The sequence below is a fragment of the Peromyscus maniculatus genome, chromosome 3 (assembly GCF_049852395.1).
Source record: "Peromyscus maniculatus bairdii isolate BWxNUB_F1_BW_parent chromosome 3, HU_Pman_BW_mat_3.1, whole genome shotgun sequence".
Lineage (NCBI taxonomy): Eukaryota > Metazoa > Chordata > Mammalia > Rodentia > Cricetidae > Peromyscus > Peromyscus maniculatus.
Window position 1 is genome coordinate 81,059,546 of NC_134854.1, and position 21,207 is coordinate 81,080,752.

General features: G+C 41.1%; 1 protein-coding gene across 2 annotated transcripts in view; it reads right to left on the reverse strand.

Moving 5' to 3' along the window:
• The window catches only part of Fam13a (family with sequence similarity 13 member A), a 94,107-nt gene that overhangs the window by 41,009 nt on the left and 31,891 nt on the right, over positions 1 to 21,207 (reverse strand). For both annotated transcript variants that reach the window (XM_042273387.2, XM_042273386.2), the window contains 3 exons: positions 19,917 to 19,958; positions 16,471 to 16,647; positions 10,931 to 11,117 (listed from right to left, as the gene is read on the reverse strand). In XM_042273387.2, the coding sequence (XP_042129321.2) occupies positions 10,931 to 11,117; positions 16,471 to 16,647; positions 19,917 to 19,958 (406 nt within the window). The remainder of the gene's footprint in view (positions 1 to 10,930; positions 11,118 to 16,470; positions 16,648 to 19,916; positions 19,959 to 21,207) is intronic.

Consider the following 21,207-nt stretch of genomic DNA (forward strand, 5'->3'; position numbering starts at 1 on the left):
TCTCACACCCAACTTAATTTATTACTATTGTGGAATACAATACTAATATGACCTTGAGTAAATAATAGTCCATGATGAGTGGAATGGTCTGATTATAAATCAATTTGGTCCAAAGGGCATCTCTTGGGCTTGGCAAGTAGCTCAGCAGTAGAGCAAGGCCCTGGATTCAATTGCCTGCATAAAAAAAGAAATGTTCTTTGCATTTCTTATCTGCTATTGGGGGAGTGTAAACTAGTGCAACCACAATGGGAATCAGTGTAGAAGTTTCTCAAAGAATTAAAAATAGAACTATCATATGACCCAGCTATACCATGACGGGGCATATACCCAAAGCACTCCATATCCTACCACAGAGACACCTACACACCCATGTTTACTGATGCACTATTTGGTGCTACAAGGGAATGAAGCCAGCATACATGTCCAGCAACAGAAGAGAATGTGGTTTATACACAATGGGATTTTAGCCAGCTGTTAATAAAAAATGAAACCATAAAATTTGTGGCAAAATGGATAGAACTGAAAAGTTTACATTAAATGAAGTGACCCAGTCTCAGAAAGACACAAATGCATCTTCTATTTCACATGAGGACCCCTAGCTTTTAATATTTGTGTGAATAACAAGTAACGAGTTAGGGGAGTGGGTACCAAATCTGAAACTAGATAGAGGAGGACAAAGAGTGTGAAGAAAGTGGAGGAGAGGTGAAAGGTCTCCTGTGGCACCAAAGAGGAAAGATGACTATGGGGTGGGAGGGCAAAGAGGAAGGAGAGAAATGGAGAAAAACACCACACTACAACCCAATTCTTCATAAACCAATACCTCTTTTTTTTTTTAAGAAAAAGAATCAAAGCCACAACACAAGAATTCTGAGCAGTTTCTCCTCAGTGCCACCCTGGTGTTTGAGCTATAGCTTCCCTTCCATCTGACCATCTGAAAAAGCAGCTAGTACGTTGTTACTTTTAAACAAACCTTGCTCTGTTTACATATAAATCCAAGATTCCTTTCCCTTGTGTACGGTTGAATACAGAAAGAACACATTGACTTCTGCGTTCTGTGTTTTGGCAATTAATGGTTAACTTCCCTATTCAGGGCCTATGATGAAAACAAATGTATTGTAAACACTGTGACAAAGTGTGTTTGGGGCAGGCAAACTATGAAAGTGATCAGGGCAAGATCAGTGGTCTGTCTGGATCACATTTGCCACTGCACTCCCGGTGCCCAGCGTAGCTCAGCATGAGTGATCAATGTGCCACTGTGAATGAGCGCTGTTGCATCGTTTAGGGTAACTCAAATAACATGAAGTCCAAACTCAATGACTCAAAGAACTGGGGCGGGGGAGGCACATGGTATGTTTCTTGAGTATTATAGGGGCCCAGAACAGCTGCCTTCTTCAGCACAAAGCTCCAGGCTTGCTCTGGGACATTTCTTCTTCCTTCCAGTTCATAGGAGGAGGGAGCAAATGGGAGATTTCACCAGCCAGGTCTGGAAGCCACACATATCATATCTCACATCTCAGCAGGAGAGGCAGGACATGTACCATTACCGGGTCTATGGCTACTTCATGACTGGAAGAAAAGGATGAGGATGGGAAGAGCTAGTGAGCTCTTTGTGGTCCCTCTTTATGATATCAGTAGTTCTTTGGGTATGTGTGCATGTGCACATGGATGCCTGGACGCTTGCATGAGAGCGGATTCAGAAGACAGCTCTATAGGGCCACTTTTCCCCCTCCATCTTTTGGGATCCAGGGAGCAAACTCAGGTTGCCAGGACATGTACACCTGTTGATCCATCCAGCTGGCCCTAGCCTACATATTTTAAGCACTAAAACATAAAATGCATGAAAGTAAAAAAAAGGAATTTAAAGTTGCTACTGATCCTTTACTAATGAGGTCATATCACAATCTCCTTTCTTGAACTCAAGGTTAGAGTCATAGACTTGTTTTGACTGGCAGTGCTACCATGACCTTCAGCGTGACATGTTTATTCAGAGGAGGCCTGCTGACCTTGTCCTCTAAAAAGCTCTGTCAGCATGTACAGCTTTTGAAGACAAAGTCATTTTGTCCTCTAGTGTTTAAATCTGTGGGCAAATAGGTTTTGAGTCTAGTTTTTAATTCCAACATTGGTCAAAGGGGGATTTAAAATAATTTCTTGGCCAAAGCTAGCTGTATCAAGGCGTTTGTTCATTTAGACTTGAAGGTTATATTTATAATTGTATCCAAGTTGAAAACATCCATAAAAGGCAGTGGGGTTAAGAACCTACCTTTCCTACAGTATCTGACATTAATCTTCATAATAATTAGGAGAACAGATTATAAATAGGAAACATATTTAGACTATAAATAGGAAACATATTTAGAATAGTAGATATTTCAGGTTGACTAAGTGAGCTTAATGCTTATCAGGAGGCACATTTGTAAGGATTTTTCCTGCCTCTGTGAATGTGGTCAATGCTTTCTCTTGCCTCTGCATCCTTTCTCCTAGACAATGTCAAGATTTTCCTGCATCTGCCTCCCAGGTACTGGGATTATACACATTACAGGCATGTGCCACCATGTTTAGCTAGGTTAAAGCCTTTTAAATCTAATTCAGGGAACTGAGCACAGAATAAGTCATCCTTAAACTAAGACTGAATGTGCTTTTTACTTGCTTATTGTAAGTTCAATAGCATCAGAAAAATAGCTGTCTTGAAATTTTGACCTAAATTCTTTTGAACTCAAAAATTTCTACATCAAAGATATACAGTTAACTTGTGTTGTGAAAATAAACAAAAAGCAACAAATTAAACAGCATGTATTCACCTACATATTTATAACCTACTATGCCAAAAAAACCCTTTAGAAAGGAAATTTGATTAAGGTTCACAATAACTTCATTAGCTCACCAAAAAAATCTCTGTAAAATAAACAGAGTAGAAAATAAGGTAAATGAATTATTTGTCATGACTTGGCCTACTCGTCTAGAATTCTGAGTTGACAATCTTCACTCCATCAAGGGGTAGAAACAGAGAGACAGTATAATGCATGGTTAGGATGATGGTGTGGGTTAGGATCTTCGGCTTTAAATTCTGTCTCCATCATGGTTAGGATGATGGTGTGGGTTAGGATCTTCGGCTTTAAATTCTGTCTCCATCAACTGCCAGCTGTGTCTCTTCTTGCATCTTATTTCCTCTTATGAAAAACTGCAACGTCAACACCACTGAAAATGGCATCCTCCCGGGGATCGCACGGCATGTTAAGCTCTTCTTAAAAGACTGGTCCTTCCTAAGGTATGATGAAAAAAGACTTCCTCTGGTGGCAGCTCATATTCAAAGTCAAGTCCTAAAAATGGCCCAAAGCCTCAAGCAACAGGGGCTCCTCCGACATATCTGACACTATGCTCTATCACACTCTCCTCTCAATCCAGACCCAGCTTCTTTGCATCCTCAAAAAGAGAAGGCTGCCGCTCCTTCTGCCTGGACACGACTGTTCTACGGACCCCGAGGGCTTACTCCTTCTTCTCTGAGGTCCTGCGTCAGTGTCATTTGCAATGAGCCTTGGCCCTGCTGACCCTTCTCTTCAGTATCAGTCTTTAGCCTCCCGCTGTTTCTTCTCTTTATCCCGATTTATGGCTTCCCATAGTTGGTAAGTATTGCATCTGACCGTACTTATGAACTCGTCGCCCGTCTCATCCTCTGAGAAGGCAGACTCAGGTAGGCAGAATGAGTGTGCCTGCTTAGCCACCATTTCTGTCCTCAGTCCCCACGGCAGTGCTTGCTGGAGACGTGAGTGACTGTGCCAGTGTTACACAGTGACAGGCATTTGCACTCGTGGCCCTGCATAGAAGATAACTGCTGTGTAGTTTGGGCAGGATCCGCTGCCATCTTATGCTGATGGAGTTTAAAAGCGCTGTCTGTATTGGGTGGGTGATTTGTTCTGCAGCGGCAGATGGGAGGGTCCAGTGGGGGCAGAGTGGAGGTGTACAGACGTGCTAGCCGACTGTTTGGAGGCCAAACTAGTTAGAAAAGGGTATCAGTCACGCAAATGGCAAGACAAGGGGGAAAGGAATCAGAATAGTTTATTGTTAAATGGCCTTTTATTTTTATGTGAATGAGTGTGCATGGGAGGAGGCATAACCTTGCCAAGGTATATATGTGGAGGTCAAAGGGCAACTTGCTGGATTCAGTTCTTTACTTCCGTTATGTTGGTCCCTAGAATTGAACTAAGAGAGTCAGGCTTGGCAGCAAGCACCTTTACCTCCAAGCCATATTGCTGATATTGCAAGATATTTTAAATATAATAAACTACATTTGACAGCAGAAAGTTGGAGGAAGGGCTGAAGAGAAGGAAAAGGACAGGGCTTAGAACAACCAAGGGGAACACCATGTGGCTGCATAAGAGGGACACCCCAAGGTCAGAAGAGATCACAGAGCAGAGGAAAAGCCGGTTTTAACACGTTGACTTTAGGTGTTACGTGAGGCAAACCTGATTGGGAACCCGTCTGCAGAGACTGCTGAACCCTTAGGATTGGAGAAGATCATAAGAAAGGATCTGGCCAAGAGATGTCAAGATTTGGTTAACACAGCCCAGCATGACTTAGGAAGGTGAGCCAGTGAGGATCCAGCAGCAGAGTCAACAGTCACTCTGAGAAGAGGGCAAGGAGAGACCAGTGTTGCAGAGAGGCCAAGAGACAAAGAGACCATGGGTCAAACACAGGACACCGGAGGCAGCTGCAGAAGGGCCTTAAAGGGCCAGTTCATAACATAGAACCTGGGTTTCTGCAGAAAAGTGTGGGTCAAATTTGACGACAGGGCTGGGTAGGTAAAGGACTATGGCAAAAAGTGCAGATGGCTGAGTATTTGAATTTAAACCAAGGAGAGGCACTAGGCATTAGACGCTAAAACCTTCCCTATGCTCCCTTTTACCTATACTTTAGCAAATTTAGTTGCATTTAATTCACAAAAGGCCAAAAGAGATAATAACGTCCTTATTTGACATAAAGAGTAACTGAAGCTTCAGCACACACCTGCCTACTTGTGGCTATTTGTTTTAGCAGAGCTGGGGATTGAACCCCCAGCCTTGCACATGTGAGCCACGAGCTTTAGCACTGAGCTCGACTACTCTTCTCACTTGCCTTGCTATGAAGCAATGAAGTGAAAGCCGAAATTAAGACACAACTAACTGCAAGACCCATTCCCCTCCTGTGAACCTCAGCTGAGATTTCAGACGTTCGGTGGCATCTGCTCACAAAGGTGAGCTCTACTGGAGTTTGCTCTTAATACCTAGTGTTTACTTTGAATACTTAGTGTTTGAAACTTAGTGTTGACTGTAGAATTATATATTCTAATAGGATGTATTGGGAAAATAAAGAGAAGAAGAATAATCATTTCTGGTAATACCATCATATTACGCAACCACTTTCAGGTAAACATTTTCTTTCAGTCTTTTTCCCAGAACTGAATTCTACACACACACACACACACACACACACACACACACACACACACACACACACCTCATAGCTTACTGTTATTAAAGGACCCCATGCTGGAACTGCTGCTCCTCACTTATGAATTAGATATTCAGTCACCTACATTTCATGCCTTTGCGTTTAGAATGAAGACAGTTAATAATACTCTCCTGTCTACTGGAAGGATTAAATTTATAAAGCACTTCAAATACAATTATCAACACTTTTCATTTTATTAGTCTTCTTAACCATAATTTCTAATGCTTACATTGTATCTTACTGAACCCACATCTGGATATTACCTATTTCTTTATCTTATATTTCTAAATAATAAAGTTGCTTCTAATTCTCCATGAGTATGGATAGGTTTGTGATGAGAGAATTAATATAGAAGTTCTCTTTTCCTGTGTTTAGAAGGAAGATGCATTAGTCTCTGGTGGCTTCTAGTCACGTTGTTGACTGTTTTCTAGAGAGAACATTTTTGGGGGATAAAGAAACTATTTTCTAGACCTATAGAGATTAGTTTATGAAAACCATATGTGTAAGAGATTGTGTGTGTGTGTGTGTGTGTGTGTGTGTGTGTGTGTGTGTGTGTGTATGCACATGCAGGGTGGGGAGAGTGTTTAGTAAATAAATTTTCCAAAGGAGGCTTTTGTTTTGTTTTATTTTGCCTTATAGGCTAGCCTCAGAATTAGAAAACAAGCAAAAAAAAAAATCACTTGTCATTGGGTCAGGTAAAAATATTAAATGGCCCGAGACTTAGGATTTCTTTTAGATTAGAGTAAGGGGAATAGTTAAAACACAGCCCACTACCTTGGCTTTTTAGATAAGGCAGGGGTTAGCTTTTCTCCTGAAAACTAAGGGTGTAGGCAGAGTTACAGGCAAGGAGGGAGGGAAACAATCACTAGAGACGATATGGAGCTGACACACAGCAACACAACACTGACTGGCAGTTCATTGCCTCTGCTTTCTTCCTGAGTGACCTGTTCCCTAGACCCTAATGATATCTGTGTCTTCACTTCCCAGAGAAGCCAAAGAAAATGACGATGGGAGTCCTGCTGTATGGACACCAAGCCTGCGAGGGTCTGGGGAGTTCTGCACATGGTTCTCTCTTTGGCTGATCTGGGTCTGTTAAGCCTCTATAGCTGCCATTACTCTCCTCCTTTGGGAATGGCTTCTGCTCCTGTCTCTATCAGTATTCTCTTCCTAAGATCAACAGTGAGCTTCACTTGTGAATTGAAATGGCCAGACTCAGTCCACTCCTGGCCTCATCTCTGACCCCTTCTCCTTAAGACCCTCAGTGACCTAGTTGCTAAGACATCTAACTGGCTCCAACTGGCCTCATTTTCCCTCTATTTCCTGGCTACTTGTTAAGTCTCTTTTGTGTGCTTATTTTCCCATTCTCTAAATGTTGGTGTGCCTCAGTGTTCATTATCTGGGCCACTCTTCCACCCATACTCCCTCCTTGGTTATCTCCTCCAGTGTACTGTCTTTGAGTATATCTCTGTCTGATGGCCATCACACATGTCTCTAGCCCAGGCACGTTGCCTGAACTCTAGGCCCAGAAATCCAATTGCCGCTCTGCTAGCTCCTCTTCCATATCTGACAGGACACTCCATCTTAACATGCTCCGAAGGCAACCTAGGGCATCATTCCCTAAACGTCTGTCTTCTTCTCCTCATAAATTGGCAGCACCAGGCTCCTGCAGGGCTGGTGTGCTGCCTCTGGTATCATCTTAGGCCAAGCTGTTATCGCAGACCAGGATTATGGCCAGAGCATTTCACTGCTGTGCCGGCTTCCGCCCTTGATCACGTGTGTCCATGTTCAATTCAGCAGTAACATCAAAATTAAGTTATCTGCATTCTCTGATCAAAGAACACTTGACTGGCTTCTCATCTTACCCACAGTAAGTCAATCCTCCTAATGATGTTTGAGAATTCAGTTAATCTGCTCTCCCATCCCCAGAGCCTTTCGATCTGCCCTCCACAATCCCTTGGACTTTGCAGATAAGTGATCTGCTGAGGGTCTTCACACCTGTAGTTTTACTTAGATGGCCTGTTCCATTACCCTTGGGTTTTATAAGCAAAGTCAAATTCCCAGGGAGGTCTTCTCTCATCACTGCCAAAGAGATTTATGGTGATTAAAAGCCTGACACTGGCTTTATAGCTTGGAAAGAATATACTTTTTAGTCTGAATCCCTTTTTTAAAAAAACGAGTTTAACCCATCAGCTTTCGCACTGGGAACAGTGAGTTGAGTGTGTAAGGTGGTGACTGTAGAGAGGTGTGGATAGGAGCATTCATTTCTCAAGATACATGTCTGAACTTTGTTTTACAACACTCTGATGGGAGATCTTTGTCCCAGCTAGTACTATAATTGTATACCCTGTCCTCTAAAATTCCTCTGATCATCCCCTCCACTTTCTTCCTAGTGATTATCGATTATCATGGTTTCACGCTTAGTGCTTTACTTATTTTGATCGCCCCCCCCATAGATTTTAAGCTTCACAAAGGTAGAAATTTTTCCATTTTTCTTATTTATGTATCCCAGATTTCTAGACTATATTCTGACATACAGAATGGATCTAGTTATTTCCTTTTCTTCTTAATTTAGACTTTGTATAAAAACAAATATTTCTCCCAAGTGTAAAAACCTTGAATTGGGGTGGGGAAAGTTTTTGAAGTTGGAGAAAGTAAAGTTAAACACACACACAAGTGTGAGAAACACTACTCACTGTTGTGTTCTGTCATCTTTGCATGTGTTTACCTATGAATGCTGAAGTTTTAAATTCATGGAAGCACTTGGGAGGCAGTAGCAGGTGGACCTCTGTGAGTTCCAGGCCAGTCTGGTTTACAGAATGGGCTCCAGGCCAGCCAGAGAGCTACATAGTGAGACAATTAAAAAAAATCAAATAAAATTTGGGGCTGAAGAGATAGCTCAGTAGTTAAGAGCATTTTGTTGTTGCTCTTCCAGAGGACCGAGGTTCAAATCTTAGCAGCCACATCAGGCAGCTCACAACTGTCAGAAACCCTTTCTGCAGGTGATCGGATGCCTCTGGCTTCCACAGGCACCTGAACTCATGTGTACATACCCACACTCGAAACACACATCTACACATAGTTAAAAACAAAAAAATAAAACTTTAAAGTTCATGGAACAAAAAAAAAAAACAGGCAAAGGCCTTTGAGAATAGCATCACTTTGCAGAGGAGTAAGTTTACCTGCCAAGTTTGCTGGCAGGATTTAAATTATTAATTGCAAAGAAGTCCACTGATCTCATTTGTGTAAATGTGATATGTGCAGAGCTTGAATGTAGAAGCTGGTGACTGGGGAGGGGCAAATTACTTCACACACCAAAAGCCAATTGGAACAAGGAATCTCCCTTTGAAATCTTTTCAAAGTTCAGACATGTATCTTAAGAAGTGAATGTTCCTCAGAGTCCCACAGCCAAACATTAGGTGGATCTCAGGCATCCTGCAGCGGGAAGAGAAAGGATCCAGAGGAACCAGAGAGGTCAGGGACACCACAAGAACATGGCCCACATAATCAACTAACTGGGACTCATGGGGATTTGCAGAGATGGGGGAGCCTGTAAAGGTCTGACCTAGATCCTCTGCATATATGCGATGGCTGAACAGCTTGATGTTCTTGTGGGATTCCTAACAGTGGGAGCAGGGGCTGTCTCTGACTCTTTTGCCCGCTTGTGGGACCCTTTTCCTCCTACTGGGTTGCCTTGTCCAGCCTTGATGTGATGGTATGTGCCTGGTCTTATTGTAGCTTGTTATGCTGTGTTTGGTTGATGTCTATGGGAGGCCTGCCCTTTTCTGAGAGGAGATGGAGGGGGGTGGTTTTGGGGGGTAGAGAGGACTAGGGGGAGGGGAGGGAGGAAACTGCATTTGGCATGCAATATATGAAAGAATAATAAAGAAACAAAAATAACTGAAAAAAGATCTTATACTATCCCACACATGTGTGTGCGTGCGTGAGCACACACACACACACACACACACACACACACACACACACACACAGATAGATAGATAAATGGAAAAATGAAGTGAATGTTTCTTTCCACTTCTCTTCACAGTTACCATCTAGCAGCTTTACAACACAATTCCCTGTGGGAAAGTTGATGGGTTAAACTCCTGTTTTTGTTTTTTTAAAAAGATTGAAACTAAGAAGTATATTCTTTCCAAGCTGTAAAGCCAGGCTTCAGACTTTTAATCACTATAAATCTCTTTGGCAGATAAGCAAATCATGAGTCAAATAAAGAGTTAATGGGGTTACTTTACTTAATTGTTTACTCTTCAGGGGCTAGAGATGTGATACATGGGCTCAACACATGTGAGGACTGGGTTAAATTCCTTGTCTATCTGTTTATCTATCTTTGTCTCTGTCTGTCTGTCTGTCCGTCTCTACACACACACACACACACACACACACACACACACACACACACACACACACACACACTTTAACAAAAGAGGAAGAAAACTTTTCACTGATGTTAATATAAAAATATGTAGTGATTCTTCATCTTCAGAATGTTATTAAATGTATTTCTAATTTGTATTATACATGCTTTACTTAGGGGGAAATGTAGAATTTTTCTAAGCACATATAGAAATTAACAACGGGAAAACAGACAATCTGTAATTTTAATAAATGTATAGTCACCCTAGCATGAAGCAATAAAATAGGTTAATGATAAAGGAGACTAGTGAATCTACACCAGACAGACACTCCATTTCCACCTCTACTGGGGTCTCTAGTTCTGTTATCCATTTATTTATAGGGTTGTTGTTGTTGTTAATTTTGCCTTTCTAAAAGAAAAAAATAGCAAAAAGGAAATCACAAGGCAGATTTGGGGTTTCATTTTTCAGAGAAGCTGCAGCATAAATAAAAAGGAGGATGAATATCAAATAGTCATATAAATATTGCTACTGAATGAAAAAATTGCAAAAACTTAGACATCAAATTGATGCCTCAAAGTTCTGGTATGCAGTAACTGTGTTGACCATTAATTCTTTTTTGCTTTTGATTAACCAGGAGTAAAGCATTATAAGGGTTTAAGTTTGACATCAAGCAGGAAAATGTTTTTGAGCATAGGATGGTTGCCTCTCTAACCTTGCTTTGTGTTTATCCATTTCAAGTGTTCATATGGACAAGAATAAATAAGATGAGGGGAAATAAGGAAATGTGTTTTATGAACATTTTGATTTACAAAAATGTAAAAATGCTTAAAAATTAGATTAAAAGTCAATTTAAACAACACCAAAGATGTGTCTCTTGCTCTTTGGGCAGAAAGTCACATTTCTCTGCCTTAATCACTCCATTTACTAAACAGAAGCACAAATGCATGTACTTCCTGGGTTGGAGGTCTTTCTCAGAACGCCTATAATTTTGTGAAATTCCATTTCTTTAAATTAAGCAAGAGAGATATTTCTTTACAAAATAAAGTAAAGAAGTTACTAAAATACCTACTTACCAGGAGCCCATCATGATTTTCACTGAACTCTGTAAGCCTGGAACTGGATTTCTGACGCTTGGGTTTACTTCTTTCTTCTACATAATCACAAGTATCATCCGGGAATCTTTCTGCTTCCTGGACGTTCAAAATACACTCATCATAGTTGCTGAAGCCATAGGGAATATTCTCCTTATTGATAAGTTCCCTGAAAGAAAAAAAAAAGCTTAATCTTATTTTAAAATGTGAAGGGGAAACTTTATAATATAGTCACTACATGACATCACACAGGAATATCATCATCATGGGCTTTAATTCATTTGTACTATCGAAACATTAGTATTTTAACCAGTCCTGTAAGAAGTTTTCACAAAATTAATGACTTAGCAAAGTTTTATTTTAATCTATATCATGGATCAAATTAAACTACCAACACAGCACTATGGCTTGATAAGGCAGAAATGATTGAGAGTCTCATAGCATGGCTGAGTTAGTGTAATTCCCTCACCCTAAACCTGCATCTGGAAATAAATGAATTTGACAACCAAAAATAGACACCATATTTTACTGTTAGCTCATCACATGCCCCATGGAAAGACAGCATTAAATACTTATTCTGCAATAAATTCACACCTTTACACTATAATAGAAAGGAAATTATGAATTAAAAACTACTAACATATTTTCAAAGTTTTATTATCTTTAGATATTTTTAGTGCTGTATAATTTGGTCATTTTAGAATGCAGAACAGACGTATGTGTTAAAATTGTGTGAAGATTTATATACATTTATCAGAGACACTTAATGAAAAACTGTTATAGAATATTCCTTTATACTGTGTGAAGATGTGTCACTGTGATGATTGGCTTAATAAAAGCTAAACAGCAGCAGGTATAGGCAGGTCTTCTGGACAAAGAGCCCTCTGGGAAGAAGAAAGACAGGTCGTCAGCCGGATGGAGAGGAAGCAGGATAGACAGTACAGAATAAAGGTAACTGAGCCATGTTAAAAAAACATAGATTAAAAGAAAGGGGATAGTTTAAGTTATAAGAGCTAGTGGGACAAGCCTAAGCTATAGGCTGAGCTTTCATAATTAATAAGTCTTTGTGTCATTATTTGTGAGCTGGTGGTCCCAACAAGAAAGTTTGTTTACGGACAAACTAATTGAAGAGAGGATGTAAAGCTGACAGCGTCTAGCATGCAGGCATTACACCCACACACAGTATCTTCTGCAGATGGCTGCAGGAGTTTTGTTGCAAATCCAAGATATGTTTCATCCTTCAAATTCTGTCTTCTTATTACCACGCCTATTTCCCAAAACTACTATGTGTCGATTATAATTTTTAGTGAGGTCCTATCGTGCTTGATATAGACTCATCTGTGTCCCCTCACAATTCCTGTGTGGACGTTCTGATGCCTAATATACCCGTGGTGAGGGAAAGGCCGCTCAGAAGTCATTCAGTCTAACGGAGGTCATTACAGCAGGACATCCAGTGTGTGTGCTGTCCATACAAGAGACATCAGAAAAGCACACACAGAAAGGAGGAAGGTCCCATGAGGACGGTGCAAATATAGTCATGTCAGACCCAGGACAGTGATCTTGCCTAAAACCAGCCCTGCCTCTCCCTTGACCATGGACCTGCCAGCCCCTAGCTCTGTGAACAAATGCACACTGTTGTTTAGGCCTATCAGTCTGTGTACTTTGTTGTGGGAGCACACTAGCACAGAAACTGAAAAATATTTTAAAAAATTAAATGGAAAGCTGATTTTCTTTTTTAGTCATCTGGAACAACCAACAAATAAGCAGAATAAGCTGCTGACATCGACATGCAGCAAGGTGGCAGTATAGTGCTCACCTGAGCCGGCTCCCAAAGGGAGACATCGCTTGCATCATCACCAGTGTGCCTCAGTCACAATGTTAGCCAGGGCTTGCAGCACAGGACCCCACTCCTTTCCCAAACACACATCATACTGCTGTCATATTTGGCATGATTTCAGTTTTAACTGGACTTAGAACTCTGGGCCTTTCCTTTTAATTATTTGGATCTTTCCCCAGGGTCCCCTTTTTTTTACCCTGGATTTCTTTCTTTCTCCTTCATGCATATGTAATATTTTAATAATACTGATGTTTATTATTCCTGCAATTGAGCATGCTTTTCTTTTTGCTTTACAGCAGGATTATAATATAATTTATGTAATAAATGTGTGCATTAAGTTTTCAGGTCATTGTGTTTTGGGAGATTTAAACTACTCTCACTTAAACATGATACCTTGCTTTTAAACAATAATAAAATAGAAATAAACATGCATATTCTATTTACCTGGTAGCCAGCAGATTCTTTAAGTAAACAAATTAGATTGAAACTTTTTATATACTAGATATATTCCTTAAACATTTATGCTTTTATTATGGCAAACAATTATTTGAGTTTGATTGTTTTTTTTTGTTTGTTTTTTTTTTCTTTGTAAATTTGACAACAAATCATTTGCACTGAAGTGAATGATTCACAGTCCTTTTCTTCCTTCAGTGATACTTATATAAAAAGTCACGATGGCCTCAGACCATCACTGGCTGGGGACAGTGTTTCATTATCACAGCCATAAGTAGTGAGATGTAAAGTAATATAACAAAACAAATGGATTTCCTTAAAACACTTTGAAAATGTTCCATGAGGCTCACAGTTTTGGGTAAAATATTACAAGATCTGGACTAGTTGTGCCTTTTTTTTTTTTAAAGTAAAACCTGATGAAAAATTAGCTAAATTGATTTAATCAGTTATAATTAAGCCCTAAGAATAATACATTCCCTACATGCTATAATGACTAGCCTGGATGTTCTCTCAATTTATAAAATATTAATGGCTCTACTGCAGTTATCAGAGAGGACTAAGCATTCTGAAGTCCATATAAGAAGGAAGAAGAAAAGAAAATTCTGAGATTGGGGTAGAGGTGCTGGGAGACTCAGCAGCTAGAAAGTGTGCAAAGCAAGAGGGTGAGGAGTGGGGAAAGAACAGAGCTGGAAGGGCAGCCCAGGGGCAAGAGAAGGTCAGGAGAGCCCACCAGGGACTAGAGGGCAGCCATCAAAGACTACGGACTGTGGTAAAAGTTGAGCCAGGTAAAAATCCTAGCTCTGGGACCAAGACAGATAATTGACCTTGTTCCACACGAACCCAGAGAAGATGCTCAGTGTTTGCTGGAAGCTAGAGAAGTCCTGTCCAGCAAGACTGTGGCCCAGCATGTCAGGTGAGATGGGCAGATGTCTCTCAACTAGATGGAGAATGCAGGCAAGGAGCAAAAGGAAGGACCAGGTGCCCCGGAAAGAGTGTTGTGGCAACTTCTGTATGGTAGGCATATATGGTACCCTAGGAGGACGTGAATATTTGTACCCCAAGACTCTTTTTCTCAGCTGTAACAAGATCAAGACAGGGACTACAATGAGCAGCGATGGGGATGCCAGAGGAGAAAAATTAAGGTTAGAATCTCACAGGCTGTCTGCAGCTGGCCAGGCTCCACCATTCCCCATTTCTGCTGGCTCTCCTCATGTTGCTAATTGAATAAACTCAAGATAACACATGCAAGAAATATCCGAGGACTTGGGAAACTAACCTCACCAAGTTCTCTCAGAGGGAGAAGTTAGCTTGTGATTCACATTTCTTGGCCCCATCTGGCCCCTCCCCATTGTTGACCTGGCCATCCCTGCCTGCTACCTGCCTCCAGCGCTGCTACCACTAATCTCTTCCTGCTATGATACCACTTCCCACCCCACAAATTCATTCACTGTCCAAGGAGAGAGGGTGGAAAGCAGCCTGTCATGACACGGGGAAGATCTTTTTTAAAATGCCAAAGCAGAGGGTAACAACTGTGCTAATGAATAAATTGTACTTGTCGCATAATAAAACAGACAGACAGTATATGAAATTTGCTGCTAAATGTTTTATATAAACCCATCTGTGACTGATTTCAAATGTGAGCGTTTCTGATGCTGCAATTTTTCTATTTTCTAAGGAAATATTATAACTACCCTTTTCTACCAGTTCTAACACAATTCTTAAAACAGGAACCTGTCTTATTATTTATTTATTTATTTATTTATTTTTATTTTTATTTTTTTTTTGGTTTTTCGAGACAGGGTTTCTCTGTGTAGCTTTGCGCCTTTCCTAACACTCACTTGGTAGTCCAGGCTGGCCTCGAACTCACAGAGATCCGCCTACCTCTGCCTCCCAAGTGCTGGGATTAAAGGCGTGCGCCACCACTGCCCGGTTATTTATTTATTTTTGAGACAGGGTTTCATGAAGTCCAGACTAGCCTTAAAAATTTCTGTGTAGCCAAGATGGGCTTTGAAAACTCCTGATTCTCCAGCCTCTACCTCCCAAGTGCTGGGGTTAAAGGTGTACACCATTATTTCCCACTTAAAACTATGTTTTAAAATAAAGTTTGTTTTGGATATTAAATTTGCGATGGATGCATAGCTTTTTAATATAAAGTTAGTGTGTGGTACTGATTAAATCTAGACATAATCCTCCAAATAATATTTTGAATTGTTGGATAAGGAGTTTTAGTTCTGAGATCTCACAGTTACAAGTCCAGTTTGGGCTGAAATTCCAACACAACTCTTAAACTAATGAGCCCTTTCCTTGTGAAGTCAGTGGGTTAGATCATGGATGCTGCTGCCTGTGTGAATTCATCTGCTAACATAGCTCTTGTACACTTCAATGGTAGACAGCAGGGGTTTGCTTACACGGCTTATCTTCTGTGATTTTCTTTCAGCAAAAAGAGAGCTTTTCATAAAGATTTTGCTATGGATTATGAGTGCTGGGGCAGGGGTGGTGGGGAATGTGTGGAACTAGGGTCAAATTTAGTCGTCAACACTTAATAATCAGGTCAAAATATTAACCACACAGTAAACGGAAACAAACTGGGAACATTCCAGGGAAACATCAATATAATCAGTTAACAATATACAGTACTTTTCCTTGGGAATCTTCCTCATGATTATTAATACGCACGGTGATTTGCACTCTTACTTTACTACAGCCACTAATGGGGAATAAACTCTTTGTAATACCATTCCTGAAATTTAGGCTGCAAATTTTAAAGTTTTAAAAGTTAAGTAATATTATAACACAGAACTTAAGCTTTTCTTCTTTTGATTAAAATGTTCAACTTTAAAAAAATAATAAAACATAACCAAGTGTTAGAGTTATTACAGGGATGCTCTAGTATTTAATAAAGGGAACTCTGTTGACTAAGAAGCTAACTTCATGTTGACTTAATCAATTTCATGTTGACTTACACAGAAGAAAAAGCCTCGGGACAGGATTTCTCTAAACAAGACATTAAACAGGAAGTTATGAAATATATGAATTAAGACATGGCTTCTAACAAAATACTAGCTATCTAGATGAAACAGGAATGCGGGCTAAATTTAGAATGGCCATAGCGAACACTCGTAAAGTTTTAATCTAGATGCTGAAATGAGAGGAGCAGGTGTGCCTGTAACATAGAGACTGACTTAAAGACAGAAAGAAAAAACTCAATCGGTCAGAGCCTATGACAGCTTACTTGTCTCGACCATGCCAAACATCATCCTGCTTCTTAAATTGATGCCCTCGGTGCCTGGTGGGTGTGGAAGATGCTGATGACGGTCCAGGTTCTGAGTCTTCTGAACTTTGATCTTCAGAGCTGTTGACATCAAAAAGATGTTCTTCTACTGCTGATCTGATGGTTCTTTCTAAGAGCCTAGTTAAAAACAAACCACCAAATTAATGAAGCAATCACAGTTACCAATGATTTCCTTTAATGTGCCCATATTTCTGAAGTATCTCTATTTCCCATTGAAGACCTTTAGTACTTCATAAGCAAAGACAGAACGGTATGTTCATCTAAAATACTTGCATATTGTATTGCAAAAATTGAGTTAAATTACATCAGTTTGTTTGTCTCATTTTGTGAGTCTGTAATGACTGAAATGCCCCAAGCAGATCAAGCAACAGTTGTGAGGCAGTCAGGAAATAAGGGCCACTTAAGGCAAGGTAGAATTAGAAGTTTTCACTATAGAGTAACAGTTGTGTATCTTTACAAAGCACGGTCCCTCCAGACTTCATACCAGTTCTGCAGAAGATGATAGTCTGGTTTACAAAGTAAACTGGCACAAATATTTTAGAATATCTACTACATATTTAGAATCTCATGAAGATGAAGTTATACAGGGATTAATAATGTTTGGGGGTGGGGAACCCCTGGCCACCAGAACAATTACAACTCAATGGCATAGCATAACACTTCCACATTTCTAATCAAATGGTGATTTATAAAATTAAAACTGGGTGCACACAAACACATCCCAAAACATGCTACTCAAATTGGAAGGATAGTTTATTTTGTTAAATCTGAGGATAAAAAGGTTAAGCATGAAGGGCCAAAACAGGGCCGTGTGGGATACAAATGCCATCGTTTTGCCCATTGACACGGCTCCGTCCTAATCTCGCTGTGCCAGTTTTATAGAGGCAGAATCACTCAGTGTATCTGCCATTCAGTGTATCTAAGTAATCAACTGCCATTTAGTTCAATTCCGAATACACTGGTATGGAAAACTCTTAATTTATACTCCTCAAAGCTCCCTTTTCTTCCCACTTAAAAGACTCACAGTTTTCTGTTTTTTTTTTTTTTTTTTTTTTTTTTTTTTTTTTTTTTAATATCTAGACTGAAAGGTACCTTTCTTTAAATAAAATGGGTTTTGCTTGTTTTGTTTTGAGACAGAGTCTTGCTACGTAGCCCAGGCAAGTCTCCAACTTGCAATCTTATGAAACTGCTAGCCCTAGTTTTATCAAATACTCTTTAAGACTTCAACTTAAAATTCGCTAAATAAACAGGGTTTTATTAATTGCATTAAAGTATTTTACTAAAGTTACTTTAAGACAAGAGACAAGTACAGCCTAAGTGAGGTGGTCACTGCAACTTCCGTATTCTGCGCTCCGAGTGACTCACTGGCGTAGAGAAGGTAAGTAAATAAGTTGGCATCACATACAGAGCAGCTTACAGTGTTACCACCTACATGAGCAGGGATTACCAGGCACACAAGGGCAAGAACACGCTCATCTTGGTTCAGTTCTGGAATGTTTAAAGTTGACAGAGCCGAAGAAAGTTAGTTCTGCCCTTGTTTGCTTCCCCAACTAGTGGGAAAAGTCCAAGTCCATCTTTTGAGATTCCAATTCTGTCCAATCGGTGCTTCTTCCTTTCTCTTCCTTTCTACCATATCACACCTTCCCCACCTTTACCACTAGACTATTGCCCAAGGAAGATGTTATGAATAGGCTTCACATGTCCCAGAACAAACAAACAAACAAACAAACAAACAAACAAACAAACAAAGAGGTAGGGGTGACAGAGAGGCTTCTGGGAAAGAGACCATTTATCTAGAGAAGCAAAGACTATCCAAGCAGTGCTTATACATTCCTTTTGTTTGTTTGTTTGTTTGTTTGTTTTTGAGACAGGGTTTCTCTGTGTAGCTTTGCGCCTTTCCTGGATCTCTCTGTAGACCAGGCTGGCCTTGAACTCACAAAGATCCGCCTGCCTCTGCCTCCCGAGTGCTGGGATTAAAGGCGTGCGCCACCACCGCCCGGCACTTAATACATTCCTAACATGCTTCCTGGCACTGGGAAGACAACCATGAACATGGCGGGAAAGACCCTGTGTTACCACAGCCTGCCCTTCTCCAGGGTGGCCATGTGCTGTCTGACAGTGGGTCAGGAAGAGGTTCCTGGAAGGGATGAATCAAACCGTGAAAGTGCTGGTGTGGCAGGTCACAGCTGGGACTATCTCAGCAACGGAAAGTCAAGTGACCAAACAACAGAGAGCAATGAGGTCAGAGAGGTGAGCAAGTGCAGAAAGTCCAGCCAGGGGCAGGGCAAAAAGCAGCGCTGTGCCTGGCCTACGTGCCCCTGGAAGCCTCCGAGGGAAAAAGAATGTGCAGACACAACCACCCCAGCACCGCTACTGCTGTGCAGAGAAAGGACTCGGTGCCACTGCAGCTTCCCTTCCTTTCCTCCATCCCTGTAAGAACAAAAAAGGAAGGACTGCAAGGATCCTCAAAGGCAGGGCCAAGGCTCATTGACTACCACACATTCAACACTGCGGATGGCACATTGCCATCAATACGTGTAATCTCAGTAGAATGATCAAAGTGAGAGGAAAAGTCACAATTAATGCTTTAGCTTTACTTACATTCTCCCCGGCAAGATGCCTCCAGGGAACAGAAATGGCTCTGCAGACATTCACTGAACCTGACATGGTTTCTATTGAAATAAACAAAAAGCTAATAGTGCCAGGCACAGTGGCGCACACACACATCTGTAATCCTAGCACTGGGGCCCAGGCAGGATTGTGAGTTCAAGGCCAGCCTGGGCTACACAGGAAACTTAAGGCTAACCTAGCATACACAGGGAAAATAACAAAGAACCTAGTTGGTGATATCAAGTGGGGGAGGGGAGTCATGTACAGTCACAGACGTAGCTACATCTGGACATGAACAGCTTCAAAATTACTGCTTGTTTACTGTCTTACTCTTCTGTTGTGAAATAATCTTTTTTTATACTGTGAAGATGTGTCACTCTGATTGGTTCAATAAAAAGCTGAACTGCCAATAGCTAGGCAGGATTTCCAGGCACAGAGGATGCTGGGAGGAAGAAGAGGGAGACATGAGGAGATGCAGAGGAAGAAGCATGGACAGTACAGAGTAAAAGTAACCATGCCATAAAAGAATGTAGATTAAAGGATATGGGTTAATTTAAGTTATAAGAGCTATTTAGAAACAAGCCTAAGCTATTAGTTGAGCTTTTGTAATTAATAATCAGTCTCTGTGTCGTGATATGGGCGCTTGTTGGTGTGACAGAGAATGACTCACTACAACCTTCCAATATTATACATTAGAATTGCTTCTTCCCCCCCCCCCCCATTAATAAGTGGGAAAAGGCATAAAGAGTTCCAAAATACGAAAACAAATAACTTACTCTCCAGTTGTTGAAACATTGCTGACTTGGGATACATGAGCACTGTGAAAAAAAAAGCAGAGAAAAAGAAAATCAGATTTGCTGAAAGGTCAGATGGCGAACAAGCATCTGAAGGGATGCCAAGAGGGCAGAGTCAGCAAGGTCCCAAGGGGTCCTTGATGATCACCAACCAGGGCAGGACATCCTTCCACTGTGTTACACGCAGAGGTGGCTTCTTTACTTCTTCCAACACTGAGTCTAGAAGCTGCCTTGTAGCTCTAAGCCTGATGCTGTAGTTGGAGCATGTGGCCTTCTTCCCTGTGGCCTTCTCTTTCACGGTGCTAATGTGATCAATTGCTGCTGACTGCCTATCACCTGCTGTCCCAGGACTGAGCATAGATATGTTTCTAAAACTGCTCAGAACTCATGGAGGTGAGCAGGGTCCGGAGAGGACAGAGAACAAGGAGCCAGCATTGATTTCTACGTAACCATTTCTAACTTGTCTTTTCCACAGGCACATTTTCCTCCCTACACTCCTAGAGATGGAAACTGTCAAACTCTGATATCTCACTGTAACGAACAATTTAGCACATTTGGCTGGACTTGTATAAACTTCTATTTTCTAAAAAGCCTGATTCTTTTGGAATAATTAAGACAATTACTCCATATCACCCATGCACACCCACCAGAGCCCCCTCCTGCCTGGGGGAGCTCCGTGTTTATAAAGCCAGGGCTCACAGTGTTCACAGGGTTCACAAAGTCCAGCTTTGGCTGTCTAAAAGCATCTGTCACTACTTCTCACAGCCCTCCACCCCAGCTCCGTACTTAGTCAAGATGTAATTTTTTTATGCCGAAAAAGAGAGTCAAACATTGAGCAGACTTCTAAGTCTATCAAGCTAGTTTTTATAAAATGGCCTCTCCCTTTTCTCTTCCTACTTGTCTGACTATACCGGAAGAAGATGAAAGTGACTAGAGATCACTACCAGTGGTTGCGATTCAACCAACCTAAATGCTAGTTTATCTGGTGTCATTCGAACACATTCATGTATTGCTTCGGAATCAGCTAGCTTTTGCTGCTGTCTAATAACACACTTCAGCGCCTTCATGTCAGGACCCGCCACTTGGAGGATTCTATCCCTCACCACCACCACCACCACCACCACCACCACCACCACCACCACCACCACCACCACCACCACCACCACCACCATGCCAGGTGTGGAAATCCTTATCCCAGAGGGAGCCAGTAATCATCTATCAGCCCCGGGGCAGTTTTGTTCAGTTGAGGCGCAGTTCTAACTTATGCCCAAAG